Source organism: Myxocyprinus asiaticus, chromosome 22, assembly GCF_019703515.2.
Source record: "Myxocyprinus asiaticus isolate MX2 ecotype Aquarium Trade chromosome 22, UBuf_Myxa_2, whole genome shotgun sequence".
Classification (NCBI taxonomy): Eukaryota; Metazoa; Chordata; class Actinopteri; order Cypriniformes; family Catostomidae; genus Myxocyprinus; species Myxocyprinus asiaticus.
In genome coordinates, this window is record NC_059365.1 from 4,002,854 (window position 1) to 4,029,904 (window position 27,051).

At 36.7% G+C, this 27,051-nt stretch overlaps 1 protein-coding gene across 2 annotated transcripts; it reads left to right on the plus strand.

The window, feature by feature from the left end:
* On the plus strand, positions 1 to 26,189 carry LOC127412803 (regulator of G-protein signaling 14-like). 2 transcript variants are annotated; one of them, XM_051649452.1, is made up of 14 exons: positions 1 to 142; positions 6,371 to 6,392; positions 8,347 to 8,513; positions 8,863 to 8,955; positions 13,154 to 13,297; positions 15,412 to 15,579; positions 15,812 to 15,890; positions 16,187 to 16,290; positions 18,286 to 18,501; positions 20,332 to 20,405; positions 20,569 to 20,695; positions 20,830 to 20,911; positions 21,509 to 21,583; positions 25,579 to 26,189. In XM_051649452.1, exons 1-14 carry the CDS (start codon positions 98 to 100, stop codon positions 25,740 to 25,742), a joined length of 1,560 nt encoding a protein of 519 aa, XP_051505412.1. In that variant the 5' UTR covers positions 1 to 97; the 3' UTR covers positions 25,743 to 26,189. The 2 variants fall into 2 exon arrangements, with proteins under 2 accessions (XP_051505412.1, XP_051505413.1); XM_051649453.1 differs by lacking the exons at positions 1 to 142; positions 6,371 to 6,392 and having other exon boundaries at positions 8,458 to 8,513; positions 13,154 to 13,310.
* Positions 26,190 to 27,051: the final 862 nt, after the last annotated feature.

Genomic DNA, 27,051 nt, shown 5'->3' on the forward strand with positions numbered 1-27,051 from the left:
CGAGAAAGAGGCATGGCAGGCAGTGTAGCTGTTAAGGGGAGGCAGTTTGGGGAGATGTTCATAGTGTGGGCACAGTCGACCCACACCTGATGTTGCCATGTCCAAGAAGGTGAACGGTCTTGCAGTGCCAGCGGGTCAAATGGTGAGTCTGGTTTGGCTGTCCCATTGGTGGTTCTTTAATTCAGAGCTAGAACTTCAAAGATTGATTAACTTGATGGACATGTGGTGATGCAAATGTATTAAGAGCTGTTTTATGGTGGGTTTGTAAAGCCGGACCATGTGGATAATCTTCTGTCAGATCTCCATTGACAGTGAGGGGCCATGTCCTCCACCATTATTTGTGGTAAAGGGATGTGGGTTTTTCAGTGGTTGATTGTTAAACTACTACATTTGGGCCCTCCAATCCTGGATATAATCCCTTGCGTGTGAAGTATTTATGTTAACTTGGTCAAAGGGAACTTATGGAGGAATTTGAATAGTGTTTATTAAAAAAAGTTTACAGGTTTTAGCTTTTTTTTAGTATTTTTTAGCAAATAGTTTTTTCATGTGATGTCAACTTTGGAGTGATCTGTGTCCGTTTTGGTCAAGTTGGACCCTCTTAATTCTATCTCTGTTCTTCGTGTGCATGTGCAACTAAAGTACAGGCATATATGCTTTTCTGTGTAGAATTAAGTTTATTTTACGATTAAAGTGGAATCTTCTTTATTTGAGCTTTATTATTGTATGATCTAAATTTGAGTGAATTCAATTAAAATTAAGTATAGAAACAACAATATTAAAATAGCAAATCTGAGTTTAGTCTACTTGAATCTAGTCACCTTAAAGGGATAGTTTACCCAAAAATGAAAATTAACTCATCATTTACTCACCCTCATGCCATCCCAGATGTGCACCACTTTCTTTCTTCTGCTAAACACAAATTAAGAGTTTTAGAAGAATATCTCAGCTCTGTTGGTCCATACAATGCAAGTGAATGGCTGCCAAAATGTTGACGCTCCAAAAAGCACATAAAGGCAGCAAATATATATATATATATATATATATATATATATATATATCACTGCTCAACCTCAACATTAAAACCACCTGCCTAATATTGTGTAGGTCCCCCTCGTGCTGCCAAAACAGCTCCAACATGTATCTCAGAAAAGCATTCTGACAATTGTTCAGACAGTTATCTGAGTTACAGTAGACTTTGTCAGTTTGAACCAGTCTGGCCATTCTCTGTTGACCTCTCTCATCAACAAGGCGTTTCCATCCACAGAACTGCCGCTCACTGGATGTTTTTTGTTTTTGGCAGCATTCGGAGTAAATTCTAGAGACTGCTGTGCGTGAAAATCCCAGGAGATCAGCAGTTACAGAAATACTCAAACCAGCCCATCTGGCACCAACAATCATCCATGCAATTATCTAATCAGCCAATCATGTGGCAGCAGTGCAGTGTATAAAATCATGCAGATACAGGACAGGAGCTTCAGTTAATGTTCACATCAACCATCAGAATGGGGAAAAAATGTGATCTCAGTGATTTGGAGCGTGGCATGATTGTTGGTGCCAGATGGGCTGGTTTGAGTATTTCTGTAACTGCTGATCTCCTGGGATTTTCACGCACAACAGTCTCTAGAATTTACTCTGAATGGTGTCAAAAACGAAAATCATCCAGTGAGCAGCAGTTCTGTGGATGGAAACGCCTTGTTGATGAGAGAGGTCAACAGAGAATGGCCAGACTGGTTCGAACTGACAAAGTCTACAGTAACTCAGATAACCACTCTGTACAATTGTCAGAATGCTTTTCTGAGATGCGGGTTGGAGCTGTTTTGGCGGCACGAGGGGGACCTATACAATATTAGGCAGGTGGTTTTAATGTTGTGGCTGATCGGTGTGTGTGTGTGTATATATATATATATATATATATATATATATATATAGATAGATAGATAGATAGATATATATAGATATTATATAAATGAGATCCAGCTTTTAACACTTACAATTTGACAATTGAGGGACTCATACACAAATATTACACAAGGTGCAAACATTCATTGATGCTCAAGAAGGCAACACACTACTATATATTTACTATATGTAAATATCTGCTTATGAAGATTCTGAAGGGCATTACTTAATAAAAAAAAAGTTTTATCTCTTATATTTGTATAAATTATGAAAGGGGTGTGAACATTGATGAGACAAAAGGGAATGCAAACTTGCGTATCTTCTCAACTATATATACTATTTATTGAACCTCCAATTAATGGGTTATCAGCTGTCTTCGGCTTTATATCTTGTTCCTGAACAACAATCTAAATCAAGAAATTATATGATTTGGCTGCTAAAAACAGCCACTGGGCTCCTTAAAGTCTTTGGATCCCTGTATTTAAGTCAATTTTTGCTAGAAATTCTTCTCCCTGCTCAGTAGGGGGAGTATGCATGAAAAATGTGAATCACCAAAAACAGAAGAAGAATGTTAAAGTGAAGATCGACTGGGCAAAGAGGAGAATTTATAGTAAAAATGGACATAAATATTGATCTGTTTCTCATCCACACCTATCAGATCGCTTCTGAAGACATGGATTTAACCACTGGATTCATATGGATTACTTTTATTATGGTTTGTGATTTTTGGAGCCCATTGACTTGCATTGTATGGACCTACAGAGCTGAAATATTCTTCTAAAAATCTTAATTTGTGTTCTGCAGAAGAAAGTAAGTCATAAACATCTGAGATGGCATTAAGGTGAGTAAATTATGAGAGAATTTTAATTTTTGGTGAACTATTCCTTTAACTTAAATAGGTAAGTACATTCTAAATGAACACCAAGTTAAGTGAACTTAAACAAGTTTAGGAGACACCATTGCTCAATTCAGTTAAGGGAATGAGTTTACTCAATCAAGTCAGTTTATAAAGTTTTTCAGTGCAAACCCATTGATAGAACACGAGAGAATTCCACAGAATTTCTGTAGAATCTAAACACTGTTCTTTTCCATACAGTGACCGTTCATTGTGACCAAAGCTCCAAAACGTACCAAAGAGGCACCATTTTAAGTATCATAAAGTGAAGTCCATACAGCTCATGCCCAATAGAGCACTGCAGTCTGATTTAAGAAGTGAAAATCCCATTAATTTTCTCCATAGGGGAATTGATTTTTAACGATAACTTATAAACCTTTAAAGACAGACCTACCTTGAGCTCCAAGGTTGTTAATCGATGGTATAGGCTTCTGTTGAAGCCATCAGTCTGCGTTATTTCAACTTATTTTAAAAATCGTGTTTAATAACAGAATTTCTGATAAAGAACTACACTATCCTTGAATCCTGATGAGAAAGATAAACTTAGTATGGGATCACGATGATCAAAGTGCTGCAAAAGAACTCTACAGCGACCGCCTACTTCTATGACACAATCGAGTCGCTCTCCTTACACTCTGAAATGACTTATTTGTACGTATCTGAATATTTTGAAGTAAACTTAAAATATATTGTTTCCATACTTGTAATCAAAAACATAAAATCTGTAGTTTTATGTATTTCCATCGATTTGAATTCAATTAGGCCATTCGCTATGTCTTCCGATTTTTAAAAACTTTTTTGCTTCAAATCAAAGTTTGCAGGGCTCGACATTAAGCATTGCTATGTGCTTGTTCTTCAGACAAGTTAATTGGACATTCACTTGTCTGGGTACTTGTCCGGAGAGAAAAAAGGATGAAAGGAAGGTAAAAGAAAAGTCTCCATTGACATTATTTACAGCTAGAAGGGATTACATTTAGATCACATTGCAGAAAGACTTCTTGCAAATGTAGGCCCACTGTGCCCCAATCTCAACCACAGTTTCAAAATGATTAATGCCGTTACTTACAATGAACGTCTTGTTCCTATCTCAATCGTCACTGAGCCACCAACTCAAGTTGAGAACATAGTCAAGCCTAGGCAATCAGCTAAATTGTTAGCTGATAGTTAGTAACCTGTCAAGAAAATTAATTAATTCGTAATCTGCTGTGTCTGATTCAGTGGTTCTCTTTTGGGGGTTACCCGCTTTACCAGGCGCTTGGCGGGTTGTGAAGGCTTGAGAAATATTGCTGCCTATTAGGCTACTATATTGCTAGCTAATTAGCTACTTAAAACTATGCAGCTCACTGTCCTTGTCTGAGGTAATATCAAATAAAATTCTGATTGGTCAAGCAAGGCATTGTTGTTTCTAAGCGACTGCTAGTTCTAACCTGCGTGTTCAAAAGACACATCTGGCTTCCACTCTGTGCGAAAGTCTACATGCTCTAGATTATTTTCAACAGCAGAATAAGAATATGAACTTTGTAATAAGTGACACAGGCCTAGCTTTATTTAATTGGCATAAATATGTACAACACAAAAGGTAAACTAAGAGTGATACATAAAAAGAATAATTGTTAGTACTACTTTGGCTTAAAAATCCATAAAATTAAGATTTGAAGTACTACTAACTCAAACGATCAAGTACACAACTGAGGTTGTGGGGAATACCCATAAGCGCTTGCGTTTAAATAAAGCATGTTTTTCAAAATTAACTTATTGGGGCATTTGATTAGTTGTTATTAAGAATTCACGCTCGACATGCAAGTTTTGCTTCAGTGGAGCAGCATCTCTGGCTCCACTTATTCCACAACGAGAGTGCTTCTGAATTTACTTATCTTTATAATTCCCTCTTACTTTGCGATCTACATCACCTGAAGCTGTTAGGAAAGTTTAGAGTGCATCTGGACTGCGAGCTGTGTAATTCTTCCTCTCCTCAGTCAGGCGCGAGCTGCAGTGCTGCTGTCACGCGTCATCATTAGTTTCATATGTTCTCACATGTTATCTTAAATGACATCAAACAACTATTTGACAACGAAAATTTTTGTAGACAATTTTTTATTGTTGATAACGTCAACTAATCGTTTCAGCCCTAGAGCCAATAAAGTAAGCAGAAATAAGAATATTCAAGTTAATTTGAAACAGCGTGCCATTAGTTGTTAAATCTATTTCGTGTGACATACTGTACCTTTTTAAGTGAATAGTTGAATAAACTGATACATTTGTGTATATCTAAGGTTATGCTGACATAAAATGACCGTAAGTTAAATTTACTTAAAATATATGTGACATTTTTTGCATCACGCTTTTAAGTAAATCAAACGAATCATTTTTTTCAGTGAGGGTAAAAGTTTTGTTTTACTCGTTCCTTATAATGTGTGTCCAAAGATGAGATTCACGCAATCCATTTGTCATTGAATAATGCATTAATTTGCGCTCATTTATAGACGCTCTATACAAAACTGCCCTTTTTCTTAGAGATGGTACTGATTTTTGGCTTCTACAAATCAGTGTAAATAATTGTAAATAGTATAAATCATGCATTAAACAATAAACATGTAACAAAATATAATATATGCAATAAAATATAATATTTAGTAATTGAATACATGGGTTACAAATGTGACCAAAATTATGAAAAACAACTCAAATATAATTTGTAAATATTTTAGTAATGTACCTATAGTTTGAAGGTCCTCTGTATAATTAACAGCATTAGTTGGGAGATAATTTCTTTGATATGTAAGCAAAATGGACATTATAACTGAAAAATACCCATACGAATCGATAATGAATCGTATAGGAATCGTATCGAATCAGGATATCAATACCCAGCCCTACCATTTAATAAAGAATTTTATGAAATCCCAATGGAAAAAATTAAGGAACAGACTGAAATTCATAAAGTCGTCAACCGTCAGTCACTTAAATCCTCTCCTCTTTGTAATAGAGCACACAAGTCATATTGATTACCTTTATGGTACTTTTGAATGTATTTTGTGTCATTTTAAGAGATTTACAGATGTGGTCACTTTGAATTGTCGTTGTATGGAAAGAAAGTTGTGTGAAGACATGATTTTCATTTTTGGATGAACAAGCTTTTTCTTTTAATGTATGAGAGTGTGAGAAAATGACTGAGAAAAACATTGAAAAAATTAGTATTTAGCAATCAGGTTTCCTCTGTTACCATGGTGATGAGAATTCTAATCAAGCATACAAGCTTTCCCGATGCCTGGACTGCCATCAGAGGGGTAAGCTAAGAGTGAAGCCCACAGGTTGTTTCAAAATATTTTGTGCCGACATATGGCTTGACAGTTCAGGATTAACCAAGTCACATCTCTTAATGAAATGTGTGTCAAACACACCCATTTCCTGCATGTGCAAGTTTTGTGTTCCCACTGTATAACTCAAAAAAACAAACTCATGCAGCTGTTAAAATGTGATTTCCTGCCATTCATTTCCCTCTTTAATTCACAAGTATGATACCTCAGGCCTCCACTGACTTCATGCTTGACTGATTCTGTTTGTTTACTTCTGCAGACCCAAGCGGTTTCTGATGGGGGTAAGTGTGATTCATTTACATAGTAAACACTTATTTAGTCCAGTGCTTCTCAGCTGGTTTTGCTTCAGGACCTAGGTTTTACATTGGACATCAACTAGCGACCCAACACCGTATAAAAATTGTTCGTTGTACTTAAGTAGCTAAAATGTCCTTAAAATCAGTGTGTTGAATTGTATTAACCCTCCTATGGTATTGAAAAAGGGCACCTCACTTTAGTATTCGCGGTCGTTTTTGACCGGAAGGGTCAAATGTGTAACGCTTTTTTTATGATGATAATGATACCATTTCTTCTTCCCTGAAGAACAGTAAAAGTCTGCACTTCTTGCAGGATTTTATGCTATTTTGATCTTATTTACATGTACATTTCTAAATGTTACCATTAATTTGCATATACAAATAAGCAAATAAAAAAGTACAAATTTAGAACCTACACTTCTATAAGTTGAAACATGAAGAAAATATGAGAATGTGACACAAATTGGAGGCAGATTGCTGCCATCTGGTGAACAAAATATAAATATGACTTGAAAACCATATCATGCCAGTAACAGCCAGTAGATGATTGTAGCCACCTACTGTGTAGTCTGATGGCTTTTTGTAACCTAATTTTATATTTTTATCACAATATATGCATTTGGTTATATAATTAGACATTATCAAAGGATGATTTGTCAAAGTTTAGCATTTTAAATTGATTTCAAGTGTCAGTTTTTGCAGTTAATGCTTGCAATCAAACCTGACCATGGTGTTACAAAGAGAAGACACAGAATAAGCATTTGTGTACCAATAATTTATTTCAAACATACAAATGTAATAACTCAAGGTAAATGCATAATAATGTCAAGAAAATGAACATAAAAAAACAGAAATGAACTGGAAAGTTCTGAAAATTTAATTAGAATATAAAACAGAAGTATCAGAGTAAACATTTTGCAATTTCAAACTTTCTATAGTAAAAATGTATTTTGCAAACGTGTGTGTCAGATTGCTGTCATTCAGCTGGAAAACAACAGATTACTTGTAATGACAACAATGACCGAAAGATGGCTGTAGAGCTCCACTTGTTGATGCCTGGGTTCTGTGTGTGTTTTCTGCATTGTGTGTTATTGTCTCACCCCTTCATTTCTGAGTGTATTTAGCATTACAACTTATTCATAATTTTTTTTTTTTGACAATTGTTAAAAAAGGATCTGTGTTATTGTCTCACCAGTTGAGGATGTTTTAGAGTCTCACCCTGTAATTTCTGGCTGTTTTTTCCCTGCATTGTGGCTGATTTATTGGTTTTGACAAATGTAAAAAAAAAAACAAAAAAAAAAAACAATGTTGTTAAAGTCTCACCCGTTCATTCTTGTGTGTGAGTGGGTGTGTATGTTTTGCACTGAGGATGTTTTAGAGTCTCGCCCTTTAATTTTTTTTTTTTTTTCTGCATTGTGGCTGATGTATTAAAAAAACATTTTATTTTTATTTTTTTGGTCTTTCCGCATCATTTTCAATGGTTGGTCAATTTTGACCGTGAATACCAAAGGTGTTTATCAAATTAAGCCCAATTTTAATAACCTTGTGTAGTTTTTTCATGGTTTTTCAGGATGAAGGAATTTCACGCAATCTGTCTAATTTGGCTAGCATCTATCAAATGACAGATGAAATTGTGCCATAGAGTTTGACATCGGCAGCAAAAGAGATGTGAAGTGTTTCCTTCTCCCTTTTCTAAAAGTTGATAGGCCTGTTTGTTTTGCTTTTCTCCTAACAATACAAATGTAAACGGTTAGTTGCATTGTATAATTTGCATTCATCATTGTTTTTTCCCTGCTGTCCGTGACCCAATCAGAACCAACCTGTGACCCACCAGTTGAGAACCACTGTTTTATTCTTTGCTTGCTGTTGCATTCAATGTACATATGTCAATGCAGTCATGGTAATTGTTTTATTTGATGAAAAATAATTTTGTGTGCAGAACTGAACTTGAAGTTGTCCTGCAGTGGCAGCAGCTCCAGTCTTTCGGAGAGCTCGAGCAGGTCGGGTGGACCTCAGAGTCCAGATGGTCCTGCCAGCAGAGTGGTCAGCTGGGCGGTGTGTTTCGAACGCCTGCTGGAAGACCATGTTGGTGTGCTCTATTTTACCGTAAGAATTTTGCATACTTGATACAATACTTAAATTCTTCTTTTAGTAGCAAAGTTAGCTGAATGTTAACAGTATGACCATCACAACAGATGGGCTTAGATGATTCATAACTGTTTTATCCTAAGGCTGAGAACTTAACCTACATGTTGGGTTATTGAAACTAGTTGTTTTTGTGTGTGTGCGCATGTAGTCATTTCACTGACCTGATTAATGTCAGTGATAAGGAAGCAGGGGCATTCAGCTACGAACACATCATTTACACGTTGATCTTCTCTGAACTGCAAGTGTGAGGCATTGAAGCATTTTGCTTTTTCTCTTTCTGTTGGTCTGGCTACAAATTTGAACTCAGGAGTTTCTCAAATCAGAAGTGAGCGCAGAGAATATCCTGTTCTACCAAGCCTGTGAAAAATTCAAGAAAATCCCGCCAACCAGAAAGGATGAGGTATGCAAGTGTGTCCAGACGTCTGAGATCACATCGAAAGTCTGGGACTTAAGTTATGTGAAAGAAAATAATTAAAGGGATTAATCCCTGTAATAAATGTATGTTGCCGTTCTGTGGCAACATTCTGTGAAAATAATGGAAACTAATTATTTTGGCCCTGGTCGAATGGCAATAAATATAAAAATGATTTGTCTTTAATTCTTCTTTGTGCAGCCCTTACTATATAATAATTAAGGCCTATTCACACCAAGCCCGTTTTATTTGGTGCGAATGTTCGTTTCCGAACAAGCTTTTGAATTGGAACAATGCATTTCCATAGCGCTATTCACACCAGGTGCGACTAATCGTCTGCCGACAATCCGAAGGTTTTTAATTATTTTAATTTTTTTTTATACGGAGAGTAGTTTTTTTTCTTTTGACTGCGATGAAACGTGACTGACCAATGAGATGTGAGTGTCATTTTTCCAAAATCACTGCTGCTGCACAATCCAGCGCATTGGTGGCGCTAATCAACTGGCATTGGACGTGCAGCTGAAACACATTCCTGAAAAATTAAAACTAGGTAATTCAAACATAAACCCGGTCTCATTCTGAAAGTCTACTTGTACTGTATATTTACATGTATTATAAATGATCATAAACATAAAGACACTGGAGTGTCTCACGCACAAAACACTTAATTCAATGCAAATATGCAGTAAATAAATAATATAGAAGCTGTAAACACATTCTTTTTTAGAATATATATGTAATGTACTGATACCTCATTATATAATATACCTGGTGTTTTATCTTACTGTACATTTAATATGTATATTATTGTGCCTGTTTTATTATCCAGGCATTAAATATAGCAGCGTGGTTCAGCAATTTCTTTGGACTAGCTCGTAGAAAAATATCGCATGAAAAGCAGTATTTTACTTCAAGTGTAGACAAACGAATTGCAGAACATCACTGCTATTTTTACTGCAAGGAGAATAAAACATAAAGTATTCCTGTAATTGTGCTCTCTTTATCACCATGCACAAGAAACCCTGAATTCAACACAAATATGCAATAATTAAAGAAAATACAGTGAGCCTGTTTTCTTTTATATAATGTTATGCATCATATTTTCTATACCTGTTTTTCCTTAATGTACATTATTCCATGTGTATTTATACCACTGTACCTTGTGTAATATTATCCAGGCAAGTTGGGTTCGGGAGTCCATCTGGAATATTCTTGTAGCAAAAAACATGTGCAAATATAAGTAGTACTTGTCTTTATGCAACAGCACTCTTTACTCACTTGAATATATATATATATATATAAAAACTCAGATTTTATATCCATTAGGTGCACTCAGTAACTTTTGTCTTTGTGTCATCTTTGACACTGACACCTAGCGGCTTGGATGCAGCATAATTTAAAATCAATAGTTTTCAGTTTCAGATGCCAGAAATGTATTATTCACTGTCAGCCATGATTACTTTAATCAACGAATGAAAGTGTCAAATAACAGGACGGTTACTGAGATTAAGCAAACAGTATTCGGCTGGTCATGTGATTCTAACATGGCAGCCCCCATGTGCAGGGGTGTACTGGGACTAAAAAGTGGCACTGGACTTTCTGGCCTAGAGCAGCACACCAAACCCAGACTGCAACACACCACACCAGCTCATTGATTTAATTTTCCGGCTCAATTTCAGATTTTTGTGTTGGAAAAAAAGACATTTCTACTGACTGCTAGTCATGACAACGGGCCCCACCAGTGCAAAAATTGTCATAACTTTAAACAAATAAAACCACTGTAAATGTGATGTGGATTTATTTGAGAAAGCACTAAGAATAAGCACTTCATAGCTCAGACAAATAACATGTCCAGAAAGTTTTTTCCTCCAACATACACAGATGTTAGGTTAAAATGTACATGAAAGTACAAGGGAAAGTGTGTAATTTAAGTCAGCATTTCTTCAAAGTTTTTAAAGGTCTTAATCACCTTTCAACTTTTTTTTCTAGAAGTACAAATAAATTATTGTCTTAGTTAATATGAGGTTGTGGAAACAAGTATAATAATAATATATTATATATATGTATATATAGCTATACAACTTCATAAAATGTTGTTTAAAATAGTTAGATGAAGTGTCACACAGCAGGACACTGATGACAATGCTTAAAATGTTATGTCAATTACCCACATAACTATGTGTAAATGTTTATTTAAAATAAATGAAAACAAAGTTGGCCAGAATATGTACATACATTCATATTTGTTTATATTTATATATGTAAAATAATAATAATAATAATAATAAACAAACCTCTTAAAGTGTAGATATTTGCAGATTATTTGCTCATATTTTCACTCTATATGAGTCTTTATATCTGCAGTGTTTTAATTCCTTCTCCAGATTATTCTTTTTTTTTCTCCCCAATTTGGAATGCCTAATTCCCAATGTGCTTTTAAGTCCTCATGGTTGCGTAGTGATTCGCCTCAATCCGGGTGGCGGAGGACGAATCCCAGCTGCCTCCGCGTCTGAGACCATCAACCCACGCGTCTTATGTTGAGCGCGTCGCCACAGAGACATAGTGTGTATGGAGGCTTCACGCCATCCACCGCGACATGCACACTCAACTCAGCACGTGTTCCACAGAGAACGAACCACATTATAGCGACCACGTGGAGGTTACCCCATTTGGTACAACAATTTGGTTACTTAGGAGACCTGGCTGGAGTCACTCAGCATGCCCTGGGATTTGAACTAGCGAACTCCAGGGGTGGTAGCCAGCGTCTTTTACCACTGAGCTACCCAGGCCCCCTCTCCAGATTATTCTTGAAAAAGTGAAAAGCTCAATGCTTTGACATGCACTGTTTCTGCTATCCTTTAAACAAAGTAAGCCTCTAAGACTCAAATAGCCACAAAGCAATTTTTATCATGACTTATTTTCTGCATTTTATCAGGCGTGAAAATTATTCAGCAAGTCGCACTTCAGCTCCCAGTAATGCAATGCTTCACAAAATGACAAATAACTAAGTTACAACAAATACAATAACAGCAACGTAAATAAAATCGGCAAACAGTAAAGCTATGAGCAGTACATAGTCATTTGCATAATTTATTCATATGTACTGCTCATAGCTTTACTGTTTGCTGATTTTATTTACGCTGCTATTATTGTATTTGTTGTAACTTAGTTATTTGTCATTTTGTGATTATTCATAATCATAATATGATTGTTTTTGGTTGTCACAATTATTGTAATTTGTCAAGTAAGGAAGTCCATGTGAGTTACGGAGTAAACGCGCTTAAGGAAACTGCGCCACTCAGTAAGCGATTTCAAAATAAAAGTCATTACATGATTTCAAAATAGAAGCCACTGTATTATTTAGACCTTACAAAGTTTATTGAATTCTCGCTCTGTTATGGGTTCTGTGCAGCCTTGTTGGAGGCCAAGGCAGCCGCCTATATCGCCTGTAGGACGGTCCGGTACATGCGAAACAGCGGGCCGACCCAAATTACCCAGCGCCCACAGGGAAAATGCCCAGTGGTCCCGATGGCCAGTCTGCCCCTGCCCATGTGCAGACCCTCTCCATGTAGAATAAAACCGCTTTAATAAGGTTGCTGATATGACTGGAGTCTTTAATGTGAGCGCTCATGATTTCAAGATTTGCAAAATTCGTGTCTCATTAAAACTTTTAATGAGGAAAAGTTTACTAAATGCACCTTTTAAAATGCAGTAAAAATATGGAAAGATCATAATGAAACAGTTTGTAAAAAAAAAATGCCTTAACAGCGTTAACAATATAAATCTTATGCATTGACAGCTGAATAAGGTCTGAGCAGGAAAACACAATATGTTTGTAGAACAGCGCCACCTACTGTACAGGGGTAAAATTGTTTTTCTTTTTATTCGTAATGGTCTTGTTGTGAATAGACTTTTCATAGGCAATTCGTCACAAATTTGGTGTGAATAGGCCTTTAGGCTTCTACTGCAACATTGATGTACTGTATGTCATCTATCTGCATTAATATTAAAGTGACATAAAGTGACATTTTTGGAGAAAGTCTTAAATTGTTGTAAAGGATGTACAGTCTGTGCTTTAATTCTTTGTTTGTCCTAAATCTTTTTGTGTTCAGCAGTTATTACAGGAAATTGAAGGCAACTGGAGCTGATCATAATATCAATAAAACTGTTAAATATCTCCCATCAGCTCAAGAAAGAGTCCCGCTCTATCTATGACACTTTTCTGTCTGAAAGCTCTCTGCATGCGGTTAATATCGATGATACAGCTCAGATGGAAGAGAGCGCCCTGGAGACGCCCACACCTGACATGTTCAATAAAGCCCAGCAACAGGTATACTCGAGGGGTGAGCGATCTGACCAAAATCAGATGTCATGGTATTAGTAATTTTATATCACGGTTACTGTATATATATAACAAGTCTTTGTTTAATGCGATTAAGTAATTTGTTATTGTAATCTAAATACTACTTTGGTCAAAATGTAGTGTAACAGATTACATTTTAAACTCTTGTCATCGGATAAGTTACTTATCTTCAATTACATTTATTTTGATTATTACGATTATTTCCTGTCAATCAAAAGGGTGCTGAAAATGCGCAATTAGCCTAGAACCACTAAACTACTGGTATCGGCAGATGTTGTTATAAAAAAATGGTATCGGTAGGATTTTTTTTTTTTAGATGTGCACCCTCTCATGATGACCCCTCTACCCCTGTATTGAGCCAAATGTGTCACTAACATCCTTTCAGTACTGATAAATGGTTACAATAACATTGATGAAAAAAGCCTTTCAATGACAATAAACATGTCATGAGTTGACATGTTGGAATAAACACTGCCTGCTTTCATGACGGGATACATCATGACACGTTAGTTTATGTAGAGTCACTGCAAGCCTATAAGTTTCACCATCTTATTTAGAAGCTCTTAACTAGGGTGACCAAATGTCCTATTTTTTCAGACATGTCCTCTGTTTCGGACCTGAAAAACGTGTCCGTGCCGGGAATTTCAAAATTGGCTAAAAATGTACAGGATTTGGCTTTTCATATTGACGTGCTCTCTACAGTTCTATCATACACTTTATATTTGGTACTGCACATCAGTTTTCACATGTTTGTAAGTCCTTATATGTGATTATTCTGGCTGAAGGTGGCAGTGAGTCCATTCCTTCAGAGTACTTTTTTTTTGGTTTGTTTTTTTTACACGTTCTCTCTCTCTTGCTCGCTCGCCCGTTCACTCTCTGCGCTGTGCCTTGTATGTGTGTGCGTGAAAGATACCACCAGATGTGCTCTTCCGCTCTCATCTAGAAACATCAATAACATAAGTATGTTCCCCACCTCTGCTTAAAATAGAACACCTGTTATTTTTAACTGGAAATGTTGACTATATCGAGACGACATCAAATAGACTAAGTATTAGGATAATTTTAACTAATACTATGGCTGAAAATAGACCATGATTTTTGTAGTGCCACCCCTGAATGTGATGCATGAATCAAGCCACGTACAAGTTTATCCTGGAAGAGCTTGATTCCTTCTGCTCTGACAATGTTCCCCAACTCTGAGGATTGGTTTTTCCAGCAAGTCAATGCTCCATGCTACACAGCCAGGTCAATCAATGTGTGGATGGAGGACCACTGGATCAAGACCCTGTCATGGCCAGCCCAATCTCCAGACCTGAACCCCATTGAAAACCTCTGGAATGTGATCAAGAGGAAGATGGATGGCCACAAGCCATCAAACAAATCTGAGCTGCTTGAAATTTTGTGCCAGGAGTGCCATAAAGTCACCCAACAGCAACGTGAAAGACTGGTGGAGAGCATGCCAAGACGCATGAAAGCTATGATTGAAAATCAGGGTTATTCCACCAAATATTGATTTCTGAACTGAAGTTAAAACATTAGGATTGTGTTGTTTAAAAATGAATTTTTTTTTTTTTCTACTACTGTTTTCTTTGCATTATTCGAAGTCTGAAAACACGGCATCTTTTTTGTTAATTTGACCAGTTGTCATTTTCGGCAAATAAATGCTCTAAATGACTATTTTTTATCTGGGAGAAATGTTGCCCGTACTTTATAGAATAAAACAAAATAATTAGTTTATTTATTTTTACTCAAACATACCTAGAAATAGTAAATCCAGAGAAACTGATAATTTTGCAGTGGTCTTTTAAACAAATGCTCTTTTTGCATTGAGGAGGAAGTTTTAAGTTCTGAAACTTACAGTATGTTTTTATAGTACAATGTCGTCATGTCTAAACATCAAGCAATTTTTATTCCTCAAGTCGTCACCTTTTTAATTACTACGTTTGAAAATTTGAGCTGGTAATTGTGCAAAAAATTGCTTTATAAATGAAATAACCATGTGGTATTGCCTATTTGGTTGCCTATAATTCAGTGTACTCGATCGATTTTATTCAAGATTGATTTCTTTTAAATTGGCACAGATCTTCAAGCTAATGAAAATGGACAGCTACACGAGGTTTGTCCGCTCTCTACTGTACAAGAACTGTATGCTGGCGTGTGTGGAGGGTCGTCCTCTTCCAAACATCGAATCCCCAGAGCCCAAAAGCAAAGGCTCCAAAAAGAGTGCAACGCCACCTAGTAACAGGAAGGTAATGGTTATTTCCTTCAGTTTCCCATTAAAGACTTGAATTGATTACTAAATATTACCTCAAAGTGAAAAAATACAGATTAAAAAATGTGCTTAAGTGAAATTGTGTAGTCTGTAATTGGGTGTGTATGTTTTTCAATACAGAGTGGTAATGTGATGATGTGTCAGTGAATGGTAAATTGTGAAACGCCTTCAAAAGTGAAAGTATTAATGTGTTCATTATTTGGTAACAGAGTGTTGAGTTGAAAGTACCGTCATCAGACAGTAAGAGCAACAGGAAGAAGAGGTTAGAGAAGAGAGGATCATGGGGAGGTACCATCTGACTCAGTAATAACTTCTTAATCTGTCTTTCTGTCTGTCTTTGGTGGTGTTTACCACTCTGTCTCAGTGAAGTGAAGATGCATGCTTCATGACAAGTTGCCCATAGATCTATTCTGTCTGCATGTTTCTTATCTGTGTGTAGCCACTTGTTGAAGTTTCCAAACCTTGTTGATTGTGCACAAATAGTATCTGCACGAATTCTGTATGAGATCTGTTAGCTCTTATGATGCATAAAGTGTTCATAATGATACTGGAAGGTTTCTAATAACATTTCTGTTGTTTTTCAGCTGACGTTTCGTACCAGCGTGTGTCAGTGTCTCGTAAAGAGTCCCAGATCTCTATGAAGTCTAACAGCAGTCTGGAGTTAGTTTCTGGTTCCGTACGAGCCGAGGTATCTTCACCAAATGAAATTAATGCAATTTCTTTGTGGAAATATCAGGTCTTGTGAGGCAGCAAAAGAATATTGTTAACACTTTAGGTAAAATGATAGTTTTAAGAGAGCTGTTAGAGACAGACTGATTTAGATTTCTCAATTACAGTTCACTTTTCATCAAGACATTATTAGTAACCTCGATGTTTGATCGACCAGTCGCAGTTCAGTATGCAGATATTAGATATTGAATTTCAAACGTCAAAAGATAGAAGACTTGAACATGAAATTGCGTTCAAAACAAATTACAATAACAGCTGCCCCAATTAACGAATCGCAACTAACTCCAGTTGTGTCTAAATTAATGACTATTGTAATAAGTAACTATTGTAATTAAAGACGTGTCCATTGTGTGCATGAATGCAATGATGAATCAGAGTGTTTAGATTAGTCCAGGCCCTAACAAAATCGGACTTTTTTTTTAAATTATTATTCTTTTTTAAAATTTTATTTTTTTATTTTTATGTTTTTGGTCCTGATTTTGTTGGACAATCAAAATCGAAATATTGTCCAAAGGATTTAAACATAGTAAAATTTGTTAACCTGAGTATTTCAGTCTTAGTGGCTGCTGAATGCATTATGAAATAAGCTAAAATATTTCATAAACACAAGCGGCAGGGAATGTGTCGAAATTTTTGATTAATTTAGCAGGAATTAAGCAGGAATCTGCAGTTTTCTGCGGAATTCTGCGCGTGTAGATTCTGCATTGCTATCGGTAACCATCCTAAAGATTGTTTTATGTCTAACATGAACGCAGATCTCAGCTTGTTTTAGATGTGTAGCCTAAATTAAAAATATGGCAAAAACATTTTTTGGTAACACTTTCTGTGAAACCCATATTTATAATGCATTAATAATGTCTCATAATACACCTTATAATATGTTATAACTTTTCATAAAAATTGTAACCACAATTATAATATAAAGACTTAGTATTCATAGTTATACCTTAGAGTATAATGTATTATAACACAAGCAACATCCAATTTTATCTGCAGAGGTTGTAGTGCGTGCGTGCGTGCGTACGTGTGTATGTATATATATATATATATTTGTTTATTTGTTTGTTTGTTTGTAAAATATATATATAATAGGTATGCTTTAAGTAAAGTGACAAAAGCAGTGTCTTATAAACATCCATAAGATATTTTTAAGTGGTTATAAGAAATTACAAGTCATGCTGGAAGTTATACATTACACATGTACAAAATACAAAATAACACACATTCAATATAAATAGAGATATTTAAAAAAAACCACTCATAAAGCTACAAGGTTAAAATAAGAAACTCTCGAGAAAAAAATATGTATGTTGGTCACACATGTAGCCAATCTTCTTGGGTGTAAATCAAACTGATTCTATATTGGACGCTATTCAATAAACTTTAATGTTTTTGCGTCTTATTTTGAGATTTATTTTATAAATAACTTCCAAAATTTATATAAGTTTGACTTGTATTGTGTTACAAGTTTATGTTATAGCTGTTTATAAGAAGATATTTCTTTAGTAACTTAATGCAAGCAAAGACCTCTTATAATATGTTCATGTCATGAAGCCTTTTCACTGTTTACACTATACAGCACTTATAGCATTCACTTTATTAACTTCTCTGCATTAAAATTGGATGTTGCTTGTGTTATAATGCATTAGAATCTAAGTTATAACTATGAATAGGGGAAGTCTTATGTATTATAACCGTAGTTGTTATTATTATTTATGAGGTGTATTATGAGACATTAATTCAGCATAATGCATGTATAATGCCTTTACAATGCATTATAAATATGAGTTTCATAGAAAGTTACCACAATTTTAAAAGTGTAATTTCTATTAATTGAAATTAATAATACAGATTGTAATATGACAGACAATAATTGACAATTATGATTGACAGTTTGACTTGCAGCTTTTAGTGACTTGTTTTTCTTCTTGTCTTGATTTTCTGTCTCGTTCAGATTGGCCGCTGCAGTGTTGCCATCTCTGATCCAGAGGCTTTGAGTTCTGGTTCCCCTACAGCGGATAAATACTGCTGCGTTTACTTGCCAGACGGTACCGCGAGTCTGGCTCCCGCCAAACCCGGTCTTACCCTCAGAGACATGCTCAGCAGCCTGTGTGAGAAGAGAGGGTTTCCTCTTAAAGATGTCGTTATCTATCTTCGTGGGAAAGAAAAGGTCAAACCAGCACCCTAAAACACAATGCACTACCACTAGATCGATTATCATGCATCTAAATGCCTCGGCATGCTTTTTTTACTTAGCATATCTGTGGTGATGACTCTTCAAAAGATCTTTATCATTGTAGTGTTGCTAACATTTACAACACTTTCACAATGTATAAGGGGCTATTTTCTAAACTTATGTTGCATTTTGTTTCCCATTAAGATCACTTAAAATGTTGAGTTAGTTACATTAATTTTTCATAATCATTTTCTACCATCTCTCTGACCCTTTGCATTCAACAGGCAGTTTTTGCTACTGTACCTTTAAGATCTCTTGCTGTAAATTACATATGATTGGTTACCCTAACCGATTAAGTGTTGTTTTGTAAATGTATGCGGTCATATGTTAATGAGCTTATGTTTGTGACTTCATAATCATGATTATTTTTTGAATGAGCTGTTTTTGCAGTTTAATAATAAATAGTGTTAGTGGGCTGCAGAGGGAGCTTTGCGGTGTGAATGTTAGAGTACACAGAACTCTCTATTTCAAAAGAGCACGTAAATCTTACTTTCCATGAAATAAAAAGATACTTTCTTTTTTATTATTATTATTAGTTTTATTTTTTTTTCACTTATGATGTTAGTAGTTATTTTGTCAAAAAAAGTTTTATAATTTTTCCACCAAATTAATTTTTGCTAAAAAAATTGTTTTAATCAATTAAAAAAATTTCTTTTTTAAAAAATTAGTTCAATTAATTTGTGAATGTAGCTGTCGTAATGTTGTATGTCGTTGTGCTATCCATCTAGTTCCATTGTAGTCAGTATTCGGCCCTTGAACCATGTTTTTGTGGCCCACGCGATAGTGTCTTCTCCCAAATGCTATTAGTAATTTGCGGTACTAACCTAATAAGAACCCTATAAGAGGGTAATCATAGATGTAATGATTTATCATTTGATGCACTTTTGTAGCTAGTATTGGATGTCTTCTTTTTACTATAAATTGACTTTTTATTATTATTATTATTATTTTTCAACCCCTTTTCTCCCCAATTTGGAATGCCCAATTCCCAATGCGCTCTAAGTCCTCGTGGTGGCGTAGTGATTCGCCTCAATCCGGGTGGCGGAGGACGAAGCTCAGTTGCCTCCACGTCTGAGACCGTCAGTTTGCGCATCTTATCACGTGGCTTGTTGAACGCATTATTGCGGAAACATAGCGCATGTGGAGGCTTCACGCTATTCTCCGCGGCATCCACGCACAACTCACCACGCGCCCCACCGAGAGCGAGAACCACATTATAGTGACCACGAGGAGGTTACCCCATGTGACTCTACCCTCCCTAGCAACCGGGCCAATTTGGTTGCTTAGGAGACCTGGCTGGAGTCCCTCAGCATGCCCTGGATTCGAACTCGCGACTCCAGGGGTAGTAGTCAGCATCTTTACTCGCTGAGCTACCCAGGCCCCCTACTATAAATGGACTATTTATGAAATATCTTGGTTCATTTTTTTTTTTCCAAAGAACCACACTTTTACAAGAATTAATCTGTAGTGTATATCTATGCATATTCGCAGAATTCTTTTTATTTTATTCTTTTTAATCACAAGTTTCCTTGATGTTTAAAAAAAAAAAAATGTTTTGTGTTGTTTACTCGCCTCATCTTTAATCTTTTATAAAACAAAAGAGTGTGGCTCTCAAGGCTGCCTTGTGCCCCCTGGGCTTCCTATGTAGTTGAGTACCTCTGGTCAGGGGGTTTGTGGGCTTTGTTATTTTTTTGTAATAATACATACATAAAACGTATATAATATAGTAATAATTAATACCGTGTTGTGATTGGTTCTCTGCAGCCTCTTTCTCTGGATCTGGACTGTTCTGTGTTTGGAGATCAGCAGCTCACTTTGGAACTCAGAATATCGTTTGCGTGAGTTATGAACACACAATTCATTAAAGGCTTTTAGGATTACGCTTTTTGAGGGATTTTTACAATTTTTAAATGTCTACATTTACTCCAGACTTATAGATTTATCTGTTCACACTCACCCATAGAGTCTTAAAGTTGTGTTAATAAGTGTCTGTGTGTGCAGGCTGGAGATGGTGTTTTCAGGACGAACGATAGGAATCTTCGCAAAGTCGAGTAAGAGTCTGGGCGATGTGATTTCTGCCGTACTACGGAAACATCAACTGCAGCCTCAGGATGTGCAGGTTACTCATGTGTGTAAACCGGGTTCATCCCCAATTTCTCACTTATTCACAACATGATGTTTGATTTGGTTTTCAAGATAGACACATTTGGTTAATTAAAATGAAAAGCTGAGACTCTTTCTTGCTGTATATTCTCATTCCAGAGTGGCTCAAATGAACCTCTTAACATGAGCACAAATGTGTTCCGTCTGGCCAACAAAACGTTGTGTTTGGATCTAGTTAAAGGTGTGTCTTTATCATTTTCACTCATTTAGTATTTTGAATATGCTGCTTTCTTTTATTATATATTGTATACACTATCAATTTGGACAAACTTGACTGAATTTGTTGTCTTTTGATCTAAAGGCTTATGCTTAAATGATTGAAATTTAGTTTGGATGCAAATATAATTTGTGCCATGTTTACATTTTATTATTCACATTTAGTATCTTTCTGCAAGAGTCAAATCTATGTATCTGATTTGTTTAGTTATGCAGACCACTCTTGATATTCTCTGTCTCTCTGTGTCTTACTCTCCCCATGTCAGTTTGTGTTTGGCTTGTTGTACTTTAATAGTCACTGTGAATAAAATCTCCGCCTCAGGGGTCATCACAGGCTCTTAAACACAGTTTTAAAGCTCCCTTTCTGCCTGTAGCTCTTCAGATGAGCTCAGAAGACTGGAGAGTCCCACCACATTACACCACATCTTAAAAATAGGATTATGGAGGAGGTGTCAACTGACATGAAATCCAGCTCCTTTCTATCAAATTATCTAATTTCCTTTCTCATCAGAGATCTTGGTGTGTGTGTGTGTGTGTGTGTGTGTGTGTGTGTGTGTTTTAGTTGCTTTGGAGACTCGAGACTCTTCGCCAACACCCAGAGCAAGCACCAGACCCAGAAATCACCATGAGATGGATGGTAATGCAGACGTCTCATGATATACATTTAATTATGTTTCCAATGTAATAAAACATACCAGATATTTCACAACCTTTCATTGTAACATTTATGCAGACATATTATAGGGTATAACTCATTGTTATAATCTCCTATATGTGGAGTGGCATAATACATGATGGCATATATTTGAAAAAGTAGTGTGCTGTAAATTTTCTGTATGCATTAAATACCTGGATGACCTACTTTATTTACTGAAATGAGCAGTATTCAACAGAACATGCAACACTGGGTCCTTTATCCCACAATGCAGAGTGCTTAACCTTTAATTTCTAATGAGATAACAATAACAACCAGAAACAATATCATATATGAAATGTGATTTTGATCTTTTTTTTTACATTTACTCGCAGTTGGATTAAAATGGCAAAATAAATGGTTTAATTCTGAAATAACTATACTCCACTCTCTGAATGAAACATACAATATAGAGAGGTCATGTGATAACAATGTACAACATTTATTGCTTCATATAGAGCGCAAAATTCTGTTTCCGGAAGTATAAAAATCCCATTTATTTTTTTCTGTAGGCGAATTGAACTTCTAAACCTTTAAAGACTGACATACCGTGAGCTCCAAAGTTAATAATCAATGGTATTTGCTTCTGTTTAAGCCATCAGTCCACATTATTTCAATATAATCTTTGAAAAAATCGTGTTTAATAGTGGAATTTCTGGTGAATAAATACTCTACCCATGATCCTGAAGAGAAATCATCCACCAATCAGAATTGCATCAAAAGAGCTCGGAGTGACCACCTACTTCCATGACGCACTGCGTATGATGCAATCGAGTCGTTCTCAAACTACTTGTATACACTGAGCCAAAACATTTGACCATCTGCCTAGTATGCTATTGGTCCTCAGCATGCTGTCAAAACAGCGCCGACCCGCCGAGGAATGGACTCTACAAGACCCCTGAAGGTGTCCTGTGGTATCTGGCACCAAGACATTAGCAGCAAGTCCCGTGAATTGCGAGATGGAGCTGCCATGGATCAGACTTGTTGGTCACATCTGTTGGGCCTCATGTATTCAGATAGAAGACAAAAGCAGGCCTAACACAGTCGTAAAAACATAACTTAAGCCCCCACCTTCTAAGTCGTAAATCTTACTGATAAAAATCGCGCCAAAATCAAACAAAGGGAGTCCAAAACAGACTACAGAGCCATGAAGCCTTGCCCTCTAAAGGATCGAGCTCTCAACTCCTATTGGATGAGGCACACAACAGAACGTCCCTCAAACATGACATCATCAGGACTTAAAATAATTCTGAAATGCTTCCAAAGTGGCTTCCAGCGACTTAGTTCACCGAATACGGACGTAGCTTTTTGCTGCTCTCCGGTGCAACCTCGTGGCATAAGGAAGTAATGTCCGACTTGAAACTGTAGCCATACAATCTCCATCTCGCTGGACGAGTTGAGATTACTCTGTGTTCGACCGAACACACTAACGGATCTGAAGGAGACCGCCGAGCAATTCGCATCTTCATCCGTTGGCCTACAGAAGTGAAGAGATTAAAGATTTCTTCCATCTTCAATCAAGTCGACATTTCTGAGTTCTCCGCCAGCCCGCCGAGAATCAACAGCCGTACCGCCCGCCGACAGCGCGAGGAAACGGCCCGTCATCACCCGAGCCTCAAGGAACAAGGTCAAAGTTAAAGGACGGAGGAAAACACATTCTACCTGTGTCCTCATGCGATTCGAGTAAGAGGTTTACGTCTGGGCAGAGATAGAATATCATAGCGTGTTATTCTTGTGTTTCAAGGTTTTTGCTTGTACAGTTTACGGCTCGCTATGTCCGCTCATTATTAATACTCAGGGTATTAATTATCACGAATTTGTTTTGCTGTATTGTGGTCCAACCAAATTGGATTGTTGTGCATTTTCGCCATCGCAGGTGAGACAGCAACTGAGTTCATCCATTAGAGTCAAATAACACAGGACTTTTACGAGCCCCGCTCGTAAAACCGCGTCTCTGAGTGATGAACACGGCTGTTTTATCTCCAGCTATAGCGAAATCAGCTTTCGGGCTGTCACTTAATAATCTCTCTCTCTCTCTCTCTCTCTCTCTCTGTCTCTCTCTCACTAACCACACTGACACACACACACACACACACACACACACACAGTCACACACACACCTTTATGTGTTATAGGATTATTTTATTTCCATATCTAATCATATCACTGTTTAGTTTGTAGTTGTAAGTCAGAAGTTTATTGACTGCATTGTATTAATTATTAATTGATATTACTGCATAAATAAACTTTGTTTATATTACAAAGAGAAGTGTTTTGGTTTGTTTTGCACACGCCTGTGTCATGCTGACGGGATGTCAGTGCTCGGATTCAAACCTTCATTCATTGTTTTTTCCCCGAAAATCGATATTCTTCGGATGTCGATTTTCCTAAGAAAACAATCTAATATTGAGACTGTTTTAATATTCGGTTATTAGTCCCTGATTTCAGGGTGGTGCCCCGTCAATGTTAATCCATATTAATATTCTATTGATTTTTGATAATTGATAATTATCTTTGATTGAATTTGAATGATCAATAAGCTAGTGTTAATTTTAATGTTTCATCGATGTTAACAATTAACGATTATCTTTGATAACTGTTGATTTAAAGGATTAAAAAAAGCTAACATTGATTCTCATCAATGTTCTATTGATTTTTATAATTAATAATTATCTTTGATAATTATTAATTATTGCTAATAACCAAACTTGCTCCTAAACGTAGCACACTACATTTACTGGAGTTCCATATGAGGTTTTAATGAGTTAGATACAATTAATTAATTTAAATATTGATTAATAACTACAGAAATAATTATTAATTATTTCTGATAGTAACACTGATCTAAACAACCAGTAAAGCCCTACACATCCCACAGATGCACAGTCGGATTGAGATCTGGGGAATTTGGAGGCCAGGGCAACACCTTGAACTCTTCATCATGTCCCTCAAACCATTCCCGAACTATGTGTTCTGTGTGGCAGGGCGCATTATCCTGCTGAAAGAGGCCACTGCCATCAGGGAATAACATTGTCATGAAGGGGTGTACCTGGTCTGCAACAATGTTTAGGTAGGTGGCATGTGTCAAATTGCCATCCTCATTAATGGCCGGACCCAGGGTTTCCCAGCAGAACATTGCCCAGAGCATCACCGGCTTGTCGTCTTCCCACAGTGCATCCTGGTGCCATCACTTCCCCAGATAAACGGTGCACACGTACACGGCCGTACACATGATGTAAATGAAAACGGTACTCATCAACACCCGGTCGCCGGTTTGTTTGTCCCTTCTCGGACCACTGTCGGTAGGTACTCACCACTGCTGACTGGAAACACCCAACAAAACTTGCCATTTCAGAGATGGTCTGGCCATAACAATTTGGCCCTTGTCAAAGTCGCTCAGGTCTTTACTCCTGCCCATTTCTCCTGCATTCAACACGTTGACTATGAGAACTGATTGTTCGCTTACAATCTCGGAGCTGGTTGGTTTGGTTCATGGCTTAGAGCTCTTTTATGAAGTCATTTATAAAATCCCTATGGCAAAAATACTTCGTAACCAAGATGGCTGAAAAAGTGGGCGGGCACTGTTGCACTCTGTTATGCTGCTCTCAGGAATACTTGATTCTGATTTGTCAGTCATGGGATTTTGCACTCAAATATTTCTGTACAGTTGAGCATTGTTGCAGGTAATCAATTTCCTTCGTAGCTGTGCTAGTTTCATATCTCATATCGCACAATGCGCTCTTCTTGCATAATAATTTAAACTTAAATCAATATTTCATGTCTGTTTATTTATTTGGTAACTAGCTCTGTAAGAAGCATGATCAGTCAGTCGGTCGTTATCGCGAAATAAACTCTGACAGGTCTTTTATTACCCTGTAGGGATACATTTCTGATGCATACTGTGTTACATGCTACTTTTATGGTCTCTTGTCTCTCAGGTCTTGTAGAGATGCTGTCTCGCGTTCAGTGCAGTCGAGTCGAAGATCAGCGTGGTTTACTCACCAAAGAGCAGCTCGCTCTGCCGAAGTTCCTGCAGCTGCCAGCAGGGAACGGAGAGCAGATGTCCTGCGACCCCTCACAGGAAGAAAATTGTGCCCTTTGACCTCTAAAAACCTGTCCTGTGTGAACTGATAAAGAGCACTAAAGACTCATATAAACAGATGTCTTTGTGCCAAACTAGAGGCGTGGAACTCTGATAAGATTACTAAACTGTGTGTGTGCGCATTTGATGAGATTATATGTTCTTAATTTGTTGTTATGCAGACATCTGCGTGTATATTTTGTATATTAAAACATACACAGACACTGATCGCTGGCTCTTAAAACTAGCACTTGACAATAATTCAAAACTAAGGAGACTATGAGAGAATTTATTTTTATTTAGCGACTACCTTTATCGTATTTATTTTCATATCAGATTGTATCGTGTGCAATATCAAGTGTGCTCTTGAACATGTTTGGTATGGGAACACATTTTGACTTTATATTGAGCATTTGCTTTGTTCACTGAGTTTTAGTGTCTGATTAAAAAATGATTTGTGCGAGTTGACGTTGGGAATATTGCACTGTGTGGCACATGAAATTCATTTTTGCACTTTGTGTGGTTAAACAGTCTGATATGAAATGAGGCGGCAAGATCATGTTTAGTTATTAAAGGTAGTAAAAGTTCACTCAAATATCTAAATTGTAATCATTTACTCACCCTCATGTTGTTCCAAACCCATATGACTTGCTTTCGTCCATGGAATACGAAAGGAAATGTTTACTGTTCTATTAAAATGGACTACCAAGCTACAGAAAGGACAAAACAAGTCTTATATGCTATATTCTATGTCTTTTGAAGCCAAATGATTGTTTCATGTACATGTAAGTTATTCACTTAAATTCATACCCTCCACCTTCGCTCTCAAATCGTCATTTGTGCATTTGCATATTTAAAGGCATAGTTCACCCGAAAAAATAAAATTCTCATCATTTACTTACCCTCATGCCGTCCCAGATGTGTATGACTGTCTTCTGAACACAGATCTGTAGATCCATACAATGCAAGTGGAGGCCAGAACTTTGAAGCTGAAAAGCACATAAAGGCAGCATAAAAGTAACTACTGCGGGAGGCTACTGTCATGTTATTACACAAACTTATATGGCTTCAGAATACTCTTCAGAAGAGAAGAAAAATAGTGCACGAGTCCGATGGAGTCATTTTTTTTTTTAAGTTTAACATCTGGTCACTGTATGTTATTATTTTATGGAAAAGAGCAGCATGAACAGTCTACAAAATTTCTTCTTTTTTGTTCCACAATGAGAGTCAAACAGGTTTGGAACCACATGAGGGTGAATTAATGATGGCAGGTTTTTTATTTTTGGGTGTACTATCCCTTTAAGTGCTTTTTTTCCTCTTTCTTTACTCA

Coding starts and splice junctions, on each gene's coding strand:
- LOC127412803 (XM_051649452.1), top strand. CDS start 98: ATGTCCAAGAAGGTGAACGGTCTTGCAGTGCCAGCGGGTCAAATG. Junction 20,406..20,568: donor GAACTCAGAATATCGTTTGC/GTGAGTTATGAA, acceptor CTGTGTGTGCAG/GCTGGAGATGGTGTTTTCAG. Junction 20,696..20,829: donor AGGATGTGCAGGTTACTCAT/GTGTGTAAACCG, acceptor TTCTCATTCCAG/AGTGGCTCAAATGAACCTCT.